General features: G+C 54.6%; 7 protein-coding genes across 7 annotated transcripts; 3 read left to right on the top strand and 4 right to left on the bottom strand.

Moving 5' to 3' along the window:
* Window positions 1–1164: 1164 nt before the first annotated feature.
* BGZ61DRAFT_478634 (uncharacterized protein) lies at window positions 1165–1769 on the bottom strand (the record flags this gene model as incomplete). Its single annotated transcript, XM_046249032.1, has 2 exons — window positions 1165–1550; window positions 1595–1769. 2 exons carry the CDS (start codon window positions 1767–1769, stop codon window positions 1165–1167), a joined length of 561 nt encoding a protein of 186 aa, XP_046103711.1.
* On the bottom strand, window positions 1720–2947 carry BGZ61DRAFT_40934 (uncharacterized protein). Its single transcript, XM_046243216.1, has 2 exons — window positions 2416–2947; window positions 1720–2305 (listed from the first exon to the last, which is right to left on the bottom strand). Exons 1-2 carry the CDS (start codon window positions 2764–2766, stop codon window positions 2015–2017), a joined length of 642 nt encoding a protein of 213 aa, XP_046103710.1. The 5' UTR covers window positions 2767–2947; the 3' UTR covers window positions 1720–2014.
* On the bottom strand, window positions 2881–3676 carry BGZ61DRAFT_40940 (uncharacterized protein). Its single transcript, XM_046243221.1, has 2 exons — window positions 3382–3676; window positions 2881–3334 (listed from the first exon to the last, which is right to left on the bottom strand). Exons 1-2 carry the CDS (start codon window positions 3562–3564, stop codon window positions 2996–2998), a joined length of 522 nt encoding a protein of 173 aa, XP_046103709.1. The 5' UTR covers window positions 3565–3676; the 3' UTR covers window positions 2881–2995.
* Window positions 3677–5085: 1409 nt separating this feature from the next.
* Window positions 5086–6557, top strand: BGZ61DRAFT_354045 (Thiolase, N-terminal domain-containing protein; the record flags this gene model as incomplete). Its single annotated transcript, XM_046240574.1, has 4 exons — window positions 5086–5150; window positions 5253–5433; window positions 5492–6068; window positions 6130–6557. 4 exons carry the CDS (start codon window positions 5086–5088, stop codon window positions 6555–6557), a joined length of 1251 nt encoding a protein of 416 aa, XP_046103708.1.
* A 699-nt stretch (window positions 6558–7256) lies between these two features.
* BGZ61DRAFT_453043 (sulfate transporter family-domain-containing protein) lies at window positions 7257–10615 on the top strand. The gene is made up of 4 exons (XM_046246027.1): window positions 7257–8159; window positions 8217–8846; window positions 8899–9412; window positions 9463–10615. The coding sequence occupies exons 1-4, from the start codon at window positions 7642–7644 to the stop codon at window positions 10186–10188; spliced, it is 2388 nt and encodes a 795-aa protein (XP_046103707.1). The 5' UTR covers window positions 7257–7641; the 3' UTR covers window positions 10189–10615.
* A 939-nt stretch (window positions 10616–11554) lies between these two features.
* On the top strand, window positions 11555–13191 carry BGZ61DRAFT_533092 (S-adenosyl-L-methionine-dependent methyltransferase; the record flags this gene model as incomplete). The annotated part of the gene is made up of 8 exons (XM_046253958.1): window positions 11555–11638; window positions 11856–11914; window positions 11979–12074; window positions 12123–12164; window positions 12220–12286; window positions 12335–12375; window positions 12429–13070; window positions 13140–13191. 8 exons carry the CDS (start codon window positions 11555–11557, stop codon window positions 13189–13191), a joined length of 1083 nt encoding a protein of 360 aa, XP_046103706.1.
* Window positions 13192–13383: 192 nt separating this feature from the next.
* Window positions 13384–14477, bottom strand: BGZ61DRAFT_494420 (Alpha/Beta hydrolase protein; the record flags this gene model as incomplete). The annotated part of the gene is made up of 3 exons (XM_046250763.1): window positions 13384–14027; window positions 14085–14253; window positions 14313–14477. The coding sequence occupies 3 exons, from the start codon at window positions 14475–14477 to the stop codon at window positions 13384–13386; spliced, it is 978 nt and encodes a 325-aa protein (XP_046103705.1).
* Window positions 14478–14598: the final 121 nt, after the last annotated feature.

Raw genomic sequence — 14598 nt, 5'->3', positions numbered from 1 at the left:
AATGGGCTGGCTGTACAAATAGCATTGAATTTGCGAGAATGTCATCAGGGTGCTCTTCCACATTGTGATTAATGAACTAAGGAATGGATTTTATGATCAATTTTTTTGTGAGGTAAGCTAGCTGACATGACTGTCATTAAATGATATGATCAACATCGACAAATGTGTTTTTGGTGTATGTAATGTACGATGTCCAGAGTTGAAAAACTCATAGCTAGGTCCAATAACATTCGGGACATGTCCCCAGGACTCATTGTTTAGAAATAGCTCCGCGGACAGAATTCGAGCGCCGACCCGATCCGAACCCCCCATCGTTGCCATCATCGTCGGCATCTTCGCCGTTCGAGGCGCTGTTGTTGATATTTCAAGCTGGCGAATTAGACATCGGCTCGAATCTCCCGAATTCGCTAGATGCCTCAAGTTCCTCGTCAAATATACACCATGGCAGGTTTGGCATCGTCAGTCGTGAGGACATTCAACAAGTTGTGCTGTTGTTCGTCTTCGTAGGCCTGGCAGAAACTTGCCATTTTATTCCCCCAATTGTTCTGTCGATTCTTGGCCTGAGTGGCGTCATCGCCAACTGTCCACTCGCTGTACCACACGATCTTGTCTCTGTGCGAGAGAGGAAGTTGTATCATCTTGCACAGACCATCCTTCTTGTCCTGGAGAAGGAACAAGTTGGTCCTCTCATCTTCCAGTCTTCGGACCATGATGGGCAGATTGGGCAAGGTCGAGATGATTGTGTGGTGATTGAAGTCGATTGCCATCCTCCGCTTGAACGTCTCGACAGAGTTATTTGGAACGTCTGGCAGAAGTTCCCCACGTCAGTATACTAGGGACGAGTCGTTGGTATTGTTACCGCCTGGGTAAGGTATATATAGATGTGTTGTTTTGGGTCTTATGTGAGGCGGTATTGAGTGTAGTCATCGCTCGTTGTAAATGATCGTCCACAGTCTGCGCTGCGAGGCGGCCTGAGTATATATGATTACTAGTGCAAGGGAGGGCATTGTGTGCTGTGCTGATAGCGCAGTTAGCCACCGTATTCTTGGTAATTTAACATTTGCTGTCCACTTACCTTCAGCATGCTCCATCGCACGACGTGGAGCCAGATGTCACACGTGAGGTCGCCGATGATGAGCGAATGACACAGGATGCGGAGCCGCTTCAGCTGTGCTGTCCTCGTGCTTGGGTCTCGGCGAAACCGAAGGCGCGGCTAGGACTGGGTGAACAAGTTGGCCCCATCGATCGTGAAGACGGTTGGAGTCTCCGGTTGACGGTATTCTTATACGATTTGATGCAATTGCGGCAGTAGATGGAGTTAGTGCGGCAAATGAGCGCGATGATGGTTGCCTTCACCTCAGTGCGACGAGGGAACTGGTGAAAGAAACACTTAGGCAGGTGAATGTGCTGAGCAGTGGCGTTCATCGGCCGAATGCCAACCTTTTCGATGCGGCGGATATTATCCAAGAGAACACCATCCGAAGATCTAGTGGTGGAGAAGGAAGCAACATCAGCTTTGGCCGGAGATCGTACAGGGACAGGCTTGAAGCCTTGAGTTATTGGAAGGCCAAAACAGTAAACCCGGGAGACCTACAATAGGTGACGATCGTGGGTAGGTGACAAAATGGGTCGATTGGCAGGACCAGCTGTTCGGAAGATTTGTGATGGAGAGAAGTGCGAGGTTGGAGGCCCAGATGATTCATCCGACCGGCTGTCTCGTTGTCTGTGGTTTCCGATTGCCGACGGGTGCGACTGGTTCGGGAGTTCATCTTGGTTTCTTTGTGTCTTGAGTGTGAATCTGCGGCAAGGCCGTTGCTCAACAGACTGCTCTGCCGGCTTCGATATAACTGTTTCGTTCACAGCAGCCGGTACTCTTCAGACTCCTTTATATTTTCTTCAACGGCCTTTTTCTTGGTGGCAAACCCGGCTGGAGAATTAGCCGAAAATGTTCTTTGCGCCGTGAAGCGAGACTTTCGTGCTATGTTGTTGCATGGTCGCGTAGGTGTCGAATGGCTTAGGATTCCACAAGTGGACGGGGTAGGACCTTGCCGGCAACCATGGCGCGCGACAAAGAAAGGCAGGACTTGGTCCCTAACTCTAAACCTAATCCGTAAGGGATCCCGTCTTCAGGTGAATCGTTGATCAGTCGTTCCTCTTCTCGCGTGAGGAGTTCTTCGTCCGAAACTTGAGCATCGGGGTCCCACATCCGGGAGATTTGTGAACTGTTGATAGCAATGCCTTTCTTCGCCTTGGAGATCCGGCTGATTCTGGTTGCATAGGAGGTGAGGATGATGACTCGTGCGGTCTATTCCACTGTTAGTATGGTGTGTCCAAGGGGGTTATGTCAGATGTTGCCGGCTCTAGGAACTGCAGTTCCAGGCAGTAGGGGGGTTTAATGGGATGTTGGGCACTTACCTTCGGTGATAGATGCTCATTTGCCAGCTTATCCATGAGATTCTGCATCTCACTCGCATTGTCAAGGGTCCGAAGCTTGCGTTCCGGATTCGTGCAATTGTCTCGCGAATGATACAAGCAGTAGACGTCCAAGACGCCCCTCCAAAGAGTCGTCAGCTCGTTGAATGCCTGGTTCACGGTGGCGGCCGGCATGAACATGATGGACGGCTTGTATACCTGCTCGCCGTTCAGTACGGACCCCGGGTGTACGTTCGTCCTCATAATATTGGAATGTATGACAAATGACAGCGCCAGCGCTGCCGTAAACGTTTTGCCAGTCCCACACTCGTTGAGGAGCATCGCGAAGTGCATCGGTCCTTGCAGCAGGTTGGCGATGTGGTGGGAATCTGTCGACGATTGAGTGCATCAGAGATATTGTGGCAAAAGAACTGAAAGGTGGCTTGCCATCGTTGGTAAAGTTCTGGACGTCAGGACACGGATGCCAGAGGCAAAACTTGTACCGCATGGGTGAGTGCAAAGGCCATAGTGGCGACGGCGGGCTTGCTTCTGTCTCCGTTGAGGGCAAAAGGCTTGGCTTGTATCAGGATGCTGCACCTGTATTGACAAATGGTTGGTTTCGCCGTTCTGTAACTCCTCGGAGACGAACATGGGAGACATTTCGCGGATAGTCGAAAGGTCGAATGCTAGAAATTCCAATTGTTTGAAAGCGAAAGATGGAAAAGAGTGAAGATATAGTCAGAGGAGGGCGATATATCCTCTGTCGGTCTTCGTTGGCTGTTGGAGGTGGAAGGGAGAAACGCCTTGGCGTTGCGCAGAATGCGTCAGGTAGTTCTAGTACCAAGCAGCAGCTGGTCGCAACTCTTCTGGAATCTAGGCAGGCCGTCCTTCCAGACCCAGCGTCACTGGATAGGACCACAACCTGTTGACTGTTAATAGATTTCTGTAGAGCAGGAAGCATTTTATTACTTGAGTTTTATGATAGACGTCCAGGAAGTCCTGGCGCCTCCCAGAAACTGGAAGCTTGCGGCGATCTGGAAGAGGAAAAGCATTTCCCGCTCCGCATTTGGCCTTGTTGTATTGCTGCCTATTGCCAAAGCGATGTCGTCTGTCTCCGGGGCGTGCGCTACCCCAGATGCATATGCATCCCATTTGTTGGACGGGAAGTCCCAGTGTTTCCCAAGACCACGGCTGATAAGCCTAGGTGAGGTGGTGATATATAGCCTCTGAAAATATCGTCTTGTAGTAAGCTGTCCGCATTCGGGTATATAAAGGTGGCTCGATTTAAGTCGATCTGTGTTGATAGCTGGCTGTCGGCTTGGGTGTCCCGGCTCCTCACATCTCTCATCAACGTTCCCTCTTTAGTTTGACCTTGGATTATACAGTCAGAAAACATCTTGCATAGGGGCGGTAGTGGACTCACAATTGATGCTCAGCATAGCGGACATCATGGCCTGTTTCTGCAGTCAGGCCTGGGCCAAACCACTGGCCCGTGTGTTGGAACGAGTGTTGGCGCAGTTGCGACACTCGACCTTGGTGTCGCCATACTTGACCCAGTCGCATGGGTGTTGTCGGTGGGCGACGATGACTTGCGGGTGCGTTGCGCAGAGATGACAAGGCTTGGTAGATGGAGTCTTACGAGGGTAGGTTGGAGCGTGCCGTGCCGTCTAGCGGTGGGAATGTTCGTGAAAGGCCAAGAAACGAGTTACAGAAGACGTTGCTAGTATAGAAAGTAGGTACTGGGAGTGAGAAGTAGGGTTGATGGAGGATGATGGAGGATGATGGAGGATGAAGCACCGATCTGATCCGGAATTTATAGTCAAAGGCCCAGTGCTTGCGTGACTCTCAGTTCGGACTTTGCCGTCGGCAGGAAGCTGAGCGGCGTCAGACAGAAGCAAAGAGAAGCGCCAAACTTTGTGTGCTTGCGGGTGTTGTCCAGTAGAACCAGGAAGCGATGCTTATTTGTTTGTTTGGTTGCCTGCCTTTTCGCTGGTGCTTGCCAACAAGTGTATGCAGCATTACGTGACACAGAAGAGGGGGCATGGTCCCATGGATTGCATTTGGCGTGATCTGTCAAGCTAGTTACAAAGGACCTGGCAATCACCCCACCAAACTGGATGCTGAGAATGACTCTACTGGTAAAGCCAGACTAAAAGAGAGAGTTGATTGATCCCCAATCTTAGTTATGACAACAAAGTTAGCAAGAGTAGTTCAGGGCCGATCCGGAGGGGTTGCTCATCATCGGAGACCGTCCCCACTCTTCGGAGGCCGTCCCCACCGGCATCCGAGCCTAGCCCGATGAGGTAAGCCGGGCCACTACCGAGACTTAGGTAAGCATGCGTCGGGGCCTCGGCGCCCCCAGACCGATACTTCCGCGGGAAACAAGCCGTGCAGCAGATGTGCCTCGGCCCAACCCCACACGCTGCATCAACTAACTCATTAGAGCGCGGCGGAACGGTCAAGGACGGAGTAAGTACCGCGACAGGTTGCCGTGGCGCCTATGATGAAGCGTTGAACGGCGGCCAAAGCTCCCGTCCCCCTCCTCGCTGCCTCGGTTCAGGGCCATGATTTGAACCTCTTCTTTCGCGTCTTCCGCAATCGGTTCACCATCCAGCATCTCCCTTTGTTTATTCCCTTCCATCCACCAAAGATACCCCCACATACGTCGTCGCCATGGCTGTCGAGAGAATTGGTTCTATCCTGAAGCACCTGGCCCCTGGGTCGTCGCTGAACAACATGTAAGTAAGACGTGGGTCTGTCTAGCTGTTACCCCGGATTCTAGGAGACGTGGTTGAAGCTAGGAAGTATGCGCGAACAAGTTGAATTGACCGCGCTGAAAGCACATCCAAAAATGCCGACGACATCGTCATCACCCTCGCGATTCGAACGCCGCTCACCAAGGCCAAGAAGGGTGGTTTCAAGGATTCAACCCTAGAGTACATGCTATATGCGCTGCTCAAGGAGGTCCGCGAGCGATCCGACTTGGATCCTAGCCTCGTCGAGGATGTCTGCCTGGGCAATGTATGTGATGTCGCCTCCTGAGGTTTGCGCAAGATTGCTAACCAAGAGTCGCATCCAGGTCTCCGATGGCAAGGCCGCCTACAAGGTCCGCGCCGCTGCTCTGGCCGCCGGCTTCCCCAACACCGCCGGCGCCTCGTCCGTGAACCGATTCTGCTCCTCTGGCCTCAAGGCCACGGCCGACATTGCCAACTCCATCACCAACGACGTGATATCGATTGGAATCGCCATGGGCGCCGAGAACATGACTGTTGGCGGCGACAAGCTAGACCAGCCCTTCGACGAGGCCGTCACCTCGGCAAGCCAAGAGGCCGAGGACTGCATGCAGCCCATGGGATGGACCAGCGAGAACGTGAGTAAGGACTTTGGCATCACCCGAGACCTCATGGACGCGTTTGCCGCCGAGAGCTTCCAAAAGGCCGAGGCTGCGAAGAATGCAGGCTGGTTTGCGGACGAGATTGTGCCCATCAAGACCAAGATCCAGGGTCCCGATGGCGAGTGGAAGGAGGTGACCCTGACTGAGGACGAAGGCATCCGACCCGGCACCACCAAGGAGAGCCTGTCCAAGATCCGATCAGCGTTCCCTCAATGGGGTGGCTGCACCACTGGTGGCAATGCCAGCCAGATCACAGACGGAGGTGAGTGTTTCCTTGGAATTTTTAAATCTAACGAGTGTAACTAAGCTGACTCTTCAACTAGCCGCCGCCGTTCTCTTGATGAAGCGATCCACAGCCATCAAGCTCGGCCAACCCATCGTGGCCAAGTACGTCGGCTCCACCGTCGCCGGTCTGGCCCCGCGCATCATGGGCATCGGCCCTACCGTCGCCATCCCCAAGCTCCTGACGACCTTCAACATCTCCCTGGACGACATCGACGTCGTCGAGGTCAACGAGGCCTTTGCCTCCATGGGCGTCTACTGCCGCAACAAGCTCGGCCTGACGTCGGAGAAGATGAACCCCCGCGGCGGAGCCATTGCCCTGGGACACCCGCTGGGCGCGACTGGTGTGCGACAGATCGTGACGGGACTGAGCGAGTTGAGGCGGACGAAGAAGAAGATTCTGCTGACGAGCATGTGCATTGGAACGGGCCAGGGAATGGCGGGACTGTTCGTCAACGAGCAGGTGTAGATTGGTGAAAAGCAGCCTTGTATTATGTATCTATGTAACGATAGTTGCAATCCAGAATGACGTGCACACGTGCCGGACTGCATGAACTTGAATCTGACAGACAGATGACTTTACGGATGTATATTTGTTGTCGAGGGACAAGAGACAACATGAGCCGAGCAGACTGTCTCGCTTGTGGGAATGTCCAGCAATACTCATTTCGGTGTCCCTACCGACGGTTACACTACCCGCTCCAGCACCACGGCACCCGGGACCTGACTGCACACCCATCGCACAGCGCCTCCTGCGGTGTAAGAGATGTCATCATGGCAACCCCACGCCCACCCACTAGAAGTCGTAGAGTCGCAGCGTGTGGCCTTGCTCCGCGACGCCGTTGGCTGGTGTCTCGCAACCACCGGACCATCAGCCGGCCGATGTCGGGTGGACCCCCTCGCATCCCCCTGTTGGTGATGGGTGCACCGCGCAGGGATCCGCTGAGAAACTGCAGGGCAGCCATTGGGCTCGCCAACGGCCAGTGGCCTTCAGCGGGTGTGGTCACCTGAAGCCTCCCGCTGCAGGCGCAGGCGGCCTGATGTCACACGCTATGCACGCTAACTGCGGCTCTCCAACGCCCCCCCAGCGCCCTAACGCCCAAATCTCACAGGCGGCCCCGTGTTTGGCCGCCCGCCGCCCGCCGCTCGGCCAAAAATTGTTCGCCATGGGGAATATGCCTGATGATCAGGTAAATCCGGGCTTGGAATGACAAACTCTCTGACGCTGTTTGTCTCTTAGCTTGTTTTTCGTTTTTTCCCCTCCGCTTTGCCTCACCGTCGTGGGAGGATTAGAGTCAGTGGAAGCGACGGTTACCCAGGTATCATGCCTTTGTCGTCCCCTGTGTCGTTCTCGTTCTCCCTCGTCTCGCGTCACCTCCCGCCGTCCATTTCTGTGCCACGCAACACCGACACCGCAACACCACGAATCCACGAATCGGCAACCATCCGCTGCCCTTCGGACGCAGGTCGTTAACGACGCTCGACTCTTCGGTTAAGATTGACGACGTCAGCTTCGACTTCAGCGTCGGCTTCGTCGTCTTCCCACCGACATCATGGCTTCCCACAGTCGAAACTCGTCCGCCAACGACCACCGGCCTGCGCAACCGAGCTCCCTCCGCCAGGCCCTGTCCGCCCAGAACCGATCCTACGACGACCGAATAAACAATGGCGGTGACAATAACGCAGCGGGAGACTCCTTCTCCTCGCCTCCCTCCTCGCCTGGCCCAGCGTCCCGCACCGCCATCCCCGGCATGTTCGCCAGCGAGTCGACGCCCTTGATCCAGGACCAGTCCGCCACTTCCCGCCGAACGAGCGTCCACCCGGGCCTCTGCCGTCACGGAACATTCAGCCCGCGACCCACGAGCCCGTCCGTCACCATGCGGAGCACCGACGAGGAGAGCAGTGAGACGGCCGGTTCCGGTACTCACATTCCCGTCCTCGACAGTGCCATCACCACCATTGTCGGACATGACGACTGGAAGCGGTGGCTGAAGAAGAGGATCAGGACCAAGAAGATGGGCCACAGCCGCATGCTGGCAGAGCAGGCCGGCTTCAAAGATACGACCTCGATGTGCGTGTCCTACAGACATCTGTCGGAATGGGAATAAATTCGCTAATCAGCTTCTAGGTACTTGGCCTACTACATTCCCTGCTTGACCTGGATGAGCCAGTACAAGATGTCGTACCTCCGCGGCGACATGGTGGCCGCCATCACCATGGCCTCGTTCTATCTCCCCATGGCTCTCTCCCTCGCTGCCAACCTCGCCCACGTCCCCGCGATCCACGGCCTCTACGCCTTCGCCTTCAATCCTCTCGTATATGCACTGCTCGGTTCCTGCCCCCAAATGGTGGTTGGTCCCGAGGCCGCGGGTTCGCTCCTGGTGGGCAGCGTCATCAAGGCAAACGTCGACTCGGGCAACGACAAGGAGGCCAACGATCTTGTACATGCCCAGATTTGCGGCATCATAACGGGCATGGCTGGAGCGACGGTTCTGGTAGCTGGTTTGACACGGCTGGGATTCCTGGATAGCGTCCTGAGCCGACCTTTCCTGCGAGGCTTCATCAGCGCCATTGGCTTTGTCATTGCTGTGGACCAGTTGATTCCGGAACTGGGTCTCACCGACCTGGCTGACGAGGTTGGTGTCAGCCATGGCAGCCCGGTCGAGAAAATTCAGTTCATGATTCGCAATGTCAATCAGACTCATGGGTTGACATTTGCTATCGCCGCCATTAGTTTCCTCTTCATCATGGTCTTCCGGTTAGTTGCGGTCCCAGACAACTCTTCAGACGAGTACGCTAACAAACTTCAGTGAATTGAAGAAGCGCCTGCAGCCCAGGTTCCCTGGAGTCGCCTATATCCCCGATCGATTCTTCGTGGTCTTAGTCTCCGCCATAATGTGCTGGCAACTTGACTGGGAAAATCAAGGTGTCGAGATCCTCGGCGAGGTCAAAGCAGCCAACGGCAACCTTTTTGCCGTCCATTGGCCATTCAAGCTAGAGAACATGCCGCACATCCGGACTGCCATGTCAACGTCTTTCCTGATTGCCCTACTAGGCTTCTTTGAGTCGTCCGTTGCAGCCAAGAGTCTTGGTTCTAGCGAGACGATCCAGGGAATCCAGCTCAGTGCCAACCGAGAGCTGATTGCGCTTGGAGTCGCCAATCTTGTCGGCGGATGCTTCATGAGTGTTCCTGCTTTTGGCGGTTATGGTAGAAGTAAGGTGAACAAGAGTACTGGTGGCAAGAGTCCTATGAGCTCAATCTTCTTGAGTCTCATTGCTCTTCTCTCCATCTTGTTCCTTATGCCCTACTTCTATTACCTTCCCGTAAGTCCCTCCGATCTTTCGACGAAGTTGAAGCTCACAGTATTTGCTAGAAACCTGTTTTATCATCGATGATTTCTGTTGTGGCTTGGTCGCTGATAGAGGAGGCGCCTCATGACATTGGATTCTTCCTGCGCATCCGGGGATGGAGCGAGCTGGGTCTCATGGCCATGATTTTCTTGGCCACCATGTTCTACTCGCTGACTCTAGGCATGGCGCTGGGCGTCGGACTGTCGATTTTGCTTGTTATTAAGCACAGCACCCGGCCGCGAATCCAGATTCTTGGTCGCATCCCGGGGACGAACCGATTCGAGAATGCTGAGGGAGAAGACAACAGCCTCGAGTTTGTCGAGGGATGCCTCATTGTGAAGATCCCCGAGCCTCTAACGTTTGCCAACACAGGAGAGCTCAAGTCGCGCTTGCGTCGGTTGGAACTGTACGGTACGTCGAAGGCTCACCCGGCGCTTCCGCGACTTCGCAGCCAGGACTCCAACCGCAACGTCATCTTCGATATCCACGGTGTGATTTCCATGGACGGATCAGGCACCCAGGTGCTCGAGGAAATTGTTCGCAACTACCACGACCGTGACGTGCGCGTCTTCTTCTCGCGAGGACCGACGAGCCCGGACCACCCCGTGTGGCGGCTCATGGTGAGCAGCGGCATCGTGGCGCTGGCAGGCGGAGAGTCGCACTTTGTGAACGACGTCGAGGAGGCGTTGAGGCTGACGGAGTATGAGGAGAGCCTGAGTGGAGAGCAGAGCCGACTGAGAGGTTATTAGACGGCTCAACGAAGAGCGTAGACGAAGTGGAACGCGGGATTAAGACGGTGGACTAGTGGGGGGTGCATAAAAATGGTGACGAGAAGAACACATGGCATGCTTGGCGTCATGGTTCATATGCTGCAGAGTGGAGGAGATACCATACTGGGTTGCATTGACATGGCATGGAGGGGCATCGACAAGGGCGAGAGGGAGCCCGCTGGGGGACAAACTGCATAATCACGAATATATCTAGATACACATGGAAGCATGGCGCTTTTGGGCTTTTGAAATAGATCAGACAGTATTATCCTTATCTTCGCGATCCTTATCTTTGTGATAGCGGTGTTGGTCTTGGACAATGCAATGCAGAGTGAACGCCATGGCTCAAACCTGCGCTCCCCCCAAGCGCTTACCATGTAGGTGATAGCTGCTATGTAAATAAGAATGCAGGTGAAGACTAGAAAATCCCCTCATGGGCCGCCATCTGCCAGGCTGCATGGCTTGGCTGTTTTCAACGCCAGCGGTTGGTCCATCCCAGTTGGCTTCTCTCGCGAGGAGAGGGTCCACGATCGCGGACAATTCGCCCGCGGGCGGGCCACCTCCCCGGCGACGGAGTGATTCATGGCGCCCTTGCCTGCGTTAGCGGGACAAGTCAGCGTGCATTTTAGGGCGATGAGGAAACAAAGGTGCGAGGGGAAAAGCGGGGAGGCGCTGCAATGGAGATGGTGAGATTTCGATGGGTTGATGACGGGGGTGGGAGGTGGAAAAGCATCGAAGGGTTCTTGGGGGTTGCTATTGAAGGCTTGAAGATATGCCGTGTACTTGGGATGTGGTGATATATGTTAAGATATATATACATACAGTGAGGGCGGGCTTTATAAGGCTTGCAGCCTCTCCATGTTTAGATCCCGGCTCATCACGACTCCCCACGAACAAGCCAGGCCAGCCCGACACTCGACAGGAGCCTGCAGACTGCACACAGAAGCCCGCATGCTCCTCTGCAGACAAAGAACGCGAGGGGCGGATTTGTCAATAAATGCCTGAACCATGGGGGCGGGCAGCTCGACGAGACCAGGGTGCGCGCTGTGCGCCATGTCATCCATCGGCTTGCCTCGCTCGTCCAACCATCCAAAGATCCATGTGCATGGCTCACTGCATTCGTTCGTCTTGCCAAGTGGTTTCATCTCTTCTACAGTCCTGTAGTTCCATCCCAGATTGGCAGTGCATCCTACATAGAACCGCTGCGATCCGCCCAACCCATCAAACCACCCACTCCTCCTTGCGACCTGGCCATCCTCCTCCCCCTTCCACGTTCCAACCACACACAGACCAGACTCACTACCGTGCTCGTGAGAAATATCACGCCACCGAAATAGATCTGAACATGGCCGGAACCGAGGAACAGCAGCCTCCTGTGCAGCCGGAGACCACGGCGCCGCCGCCCGCGGAGCAGGCCCCGATTCAATTTGTTAGCTGACCCGTTTTTGAACACTTCCCTCCACCTCCTGCTGAAGGAGCTCTCGGCATCTCCGGTCATTTCTGCCGCACCCATATAGTCAGTTCCGGAGCTCCGGACGCTTGGGACACTCGGCACCGCCGGGGGTGCGCCGGAGGCCTTCCCGGATCCCTCCCGATCGTTCTAGGGTGGAAAGGAACGATATGCTAACTGGCATCTCATAACAAAGGACCCTCGTGTTGTTGGTGACCTCGACGATGACAATGACTCCGCTGCCGATGCAGAGAGGTAAAATTTGACTTGTTTTGTTATCCACCATCTACCTGGGATTGTATTAACGGGATAATTGCAGCCTGCGTGACTCTACCGCATCCATCACCTCGAGCATTCTCGAATACCGCAACATCAATGGTCGAAAGTATCAGTCCTCCAAGACCACTGAATACTGGTAAGCCTTCCATCGTACAATGCACTACTTAATGCTAAGCTGTGTTAGGGCTCCTACCGATGAGAAGCACATTGAGGGTCTTGATGTCTCGTACGCTTCTCCCCAAACCGCCGTCAATAGTCTGATGCTGATCCATGGCATTCAGTCACCAGTTTACCCTGATGCTTATGGGGGACAAACTGTTCTTGTCTCCCCTTACTGAGAGCCCACAGGTATATTTCATGGCCTAGCCACTCTCACGTTCAACTAACGTGTCCCAGAAAATTCTCGATGTTGGGACCGGTACCGGTATCTGGGCCATGTTCGTAATGACGTTTCCATTCCCAGATCGACCCTTTCTAATACGGTTTCCAGCGATATGGCCGACGAGTACCCCTCCGCCGAAGTCCTGGGCTTTGACATCTCCGCCGTGCAGCCCAGCTGGGTCCCTCCCAACTGCAGCTTCCAGATCGACGACGCCCAGCTCGACTGGACCTTCAAGGGGGACGAGTTCGACTTCATCCACATGCGCTACCTGTACGGCGGCATCGACGACTGGAGCAAACTGTACCGCCAGGCCTTCCGCCACGTGAAGCCGGGCGGCTGGGTCGAGAACACCGAGATCGACCTCGAGACGCGCAGCGAGAACCCCAAGGTGTCGGGCGACGAGGGCCACATCTTCAAGAAGTGGCGCAACCTCTTCTGGGAGGCCGGCGAGAAGATCAACCGCACCTTCAAGATCGCCCGCGACAACCAGATGGAGCAGAAGATGCGCGAGGCCGGCTTCGTCGACATCCAGCACCACCAGTGGAAAGTCCCCATCGGCGGCTGGCCCCGCGACCCCAAGCTCAAACAGATTGGCCTCTACAACGGCATGTTCATCGACCGGTCGCTGGATGGCTTCGCCGTGTTCCCCATTGGCGAGATTCTGGGATGGACTTTTGACGAGGTCACCGTCCTTGTGAGCAAGATGCGTCTTGCCATCAAGGACCCCAAGGCTCTTCCCTACTACAACGTGTACGCCAAAGACCACCTCAATCTTTTCTTCTCTTATTCCATCGATTCGTATGCTGACACTTGAAATAGGCACACCGTCATTGGTCGCAGGCCAGAGACTGCGCCCGCCGCCTCTGACTAAGACGATATGGACAAAGAGTGACGTCGTATCACAAGGGGAAACCTCCTTAGTCAGTTCGGCATTCAGAAGTAAAATTATTGACCATACGTGAGGGGAAACCTTGATCATGGGATGGTTGGTCTGACAAGGAAGATACACCATCCAACAGAGAATGAATAAAAACGTTGTCTTTGGGTTCATGCAGTGATAATCTCACTTGGCTTGTGCGACAATCTCCTCCAAGCAGTTCATGGCATCTCGCACAACGCTCATCCCGGGCCCATCATCCTCGATAAAGTTCATCAACTCAAACAGATGCGACTGACCCTCTACCACGAAGAGCTTGACCTTTTCGTCGCCTAAGGACTCTTGCATCTGCTGGCTGACGCTCAAGGGAACATCTGGGTCAACATCCCCGTGGAAGATAACCGTGGGTGGCCATCTCTCGACCCGTGGCTTGTTCGCAGGGTCCTTTGCCCAGTCATACCCCACGTCTACTTCGCCTACCAAATCTAGCCATGCGTTCTTGTAGATGTAGTACTCGTATAGATTGCCCCGATAGAGCTTGGTCCTGGGCTGTTCTACCGGCTCAGCAGGTTGCTTGTAGTCCGGGTTCTTGGATGCATCGGCCAGAAGCATTTCGAGAACAAAGGCTGTCGGGCTTCCGATTGGCGTCTTGCCAACGACAAGAGGGAGCGCGATGACTGGTGCCATGTCGGCGTCCAGGATGGGTTCGGGGGTACGAAGAGTGGACGAGTTGAAGAAGGGGTGTCGAAACGTGGCGATCCCCGAGATGGAAAAGAGAGCGAGAGGCGGCGGAGTGCAGTGATGCGCGATCAATACAGTGGTGAAGAATCCTACGTTGGTTTAGTCCCGTCCTCTTCGTTGCCATGTTGGGATCTCAAGGTGCATACCACCACTAGCACCGCCGACTATAACCCGACGTTCTCTTCCCTCAGGCGCATTCCATTCTCGTGCAAACTTATACGCTGCCGTGACGTCGTCGAGCAGTCCGCGGGCGCCAACTTGGGGCATCAGGCGATAGCTCGCACTGATGAGCGGCCATTTCCTCTGCGCACATGCCTATATCAGAGACGCATTAGCCATCAGAGTTCCAGTGAGCAGAGTTCAATAGCCTTTACTTGAACCAGCCAGGGCGCGAGACAGTCGCGGCCCCAATCTACCAATCCTCCAGGGTGGAAGTAGAGAAAGACAGGTGCGTCTTCGGGGTAATCGCTGCTGGTGTAAATGTCGCACTCGATGGGCATGCCATGATCGGCGTAGACCTCTGTCGATTTAGAGAGCATGACTGCAGGTTTAAACACTTCTGTGATATATGTAATTATACGTCTTTTGATCTTGTGTTAAGTGGCGGAGTATTTATAACTTCGACAGATGATGTCCGACCCCGCGCGAGCCATGTCAAGG

The sequence above is a fragment of the Ilyonectria robusta genome (genome assembly GCF_021365365.1).
Source record: "Ilyonectria robusta strain PMI_751 chromosome Unknown BGZ61scaffold_11, whole genome shotgun sequence".
Classification (NCBI taxonomy): Eukaryota; Fungi; Ascomycota; class Sordariomycetes; order Hypocreales; family Nectriaceae; genus Ilyonectria; species Ilyonectria robusta.
The sequence above is the reverse complement of the archived record's forward strand: the minus strand, read 5'-3'. Positions and strand labels throughout refer to the sequence as shown.

Bases quoted from the DNA above. Each gene is read 5' to 3' on its own strand.
- BGZ61DRAFT_40934 (XM_046243216.1), bottom strand. From the start codon at position 2,766: ATGCACTTCGCGATGCTCCTCAACGAGTGTGGGACTGGCAAAACGTTT. The intron at 2,306-2,415 runs GTAAGTGCCCAA...ACAGTGGAATAG, and splicing joins ATGAGCATCTATCACCGAAG to ACCGCACGAGTCATCATCCT.
- BGZ61DRAFT_40940 (XM_046243221.1), bottom strand. From the start codon at position 3,564: ATGGGATGCATATGCATCTGGGGTAGCGCACGCCCCGGAGACAGACGA. The intron at 3,335-3,381 runs GTAATAAAATGC...AACAGTCAACAG, and splicing joins ACGTCTATCATAAAACTCAA to GTTGTGGTCCTATCCAGTGA.
- BGZ61DRAFT_453043 (XM_046246027.1), top strand. From the start codon at position 7,642: ATGGCTTCCCACAGTCGAAACTCGTCCGCCAACGACCACCGGCCTGCG. The intron at 8,160-8,216 runs GTGCGTGTCCTA...ATCAGCTTCTAG, and splicing joins TTCAAAGATACGACCTCGAT to GTACTTGGCCTACTACATTC. The intron at 8,847-8,898 runs GTTAGTTGCGGT...AACAAACTTCAG, and splicing joins CTCTTCATCATGGTCTTCCG to TGAATTGAAGAAGCGCCTGC.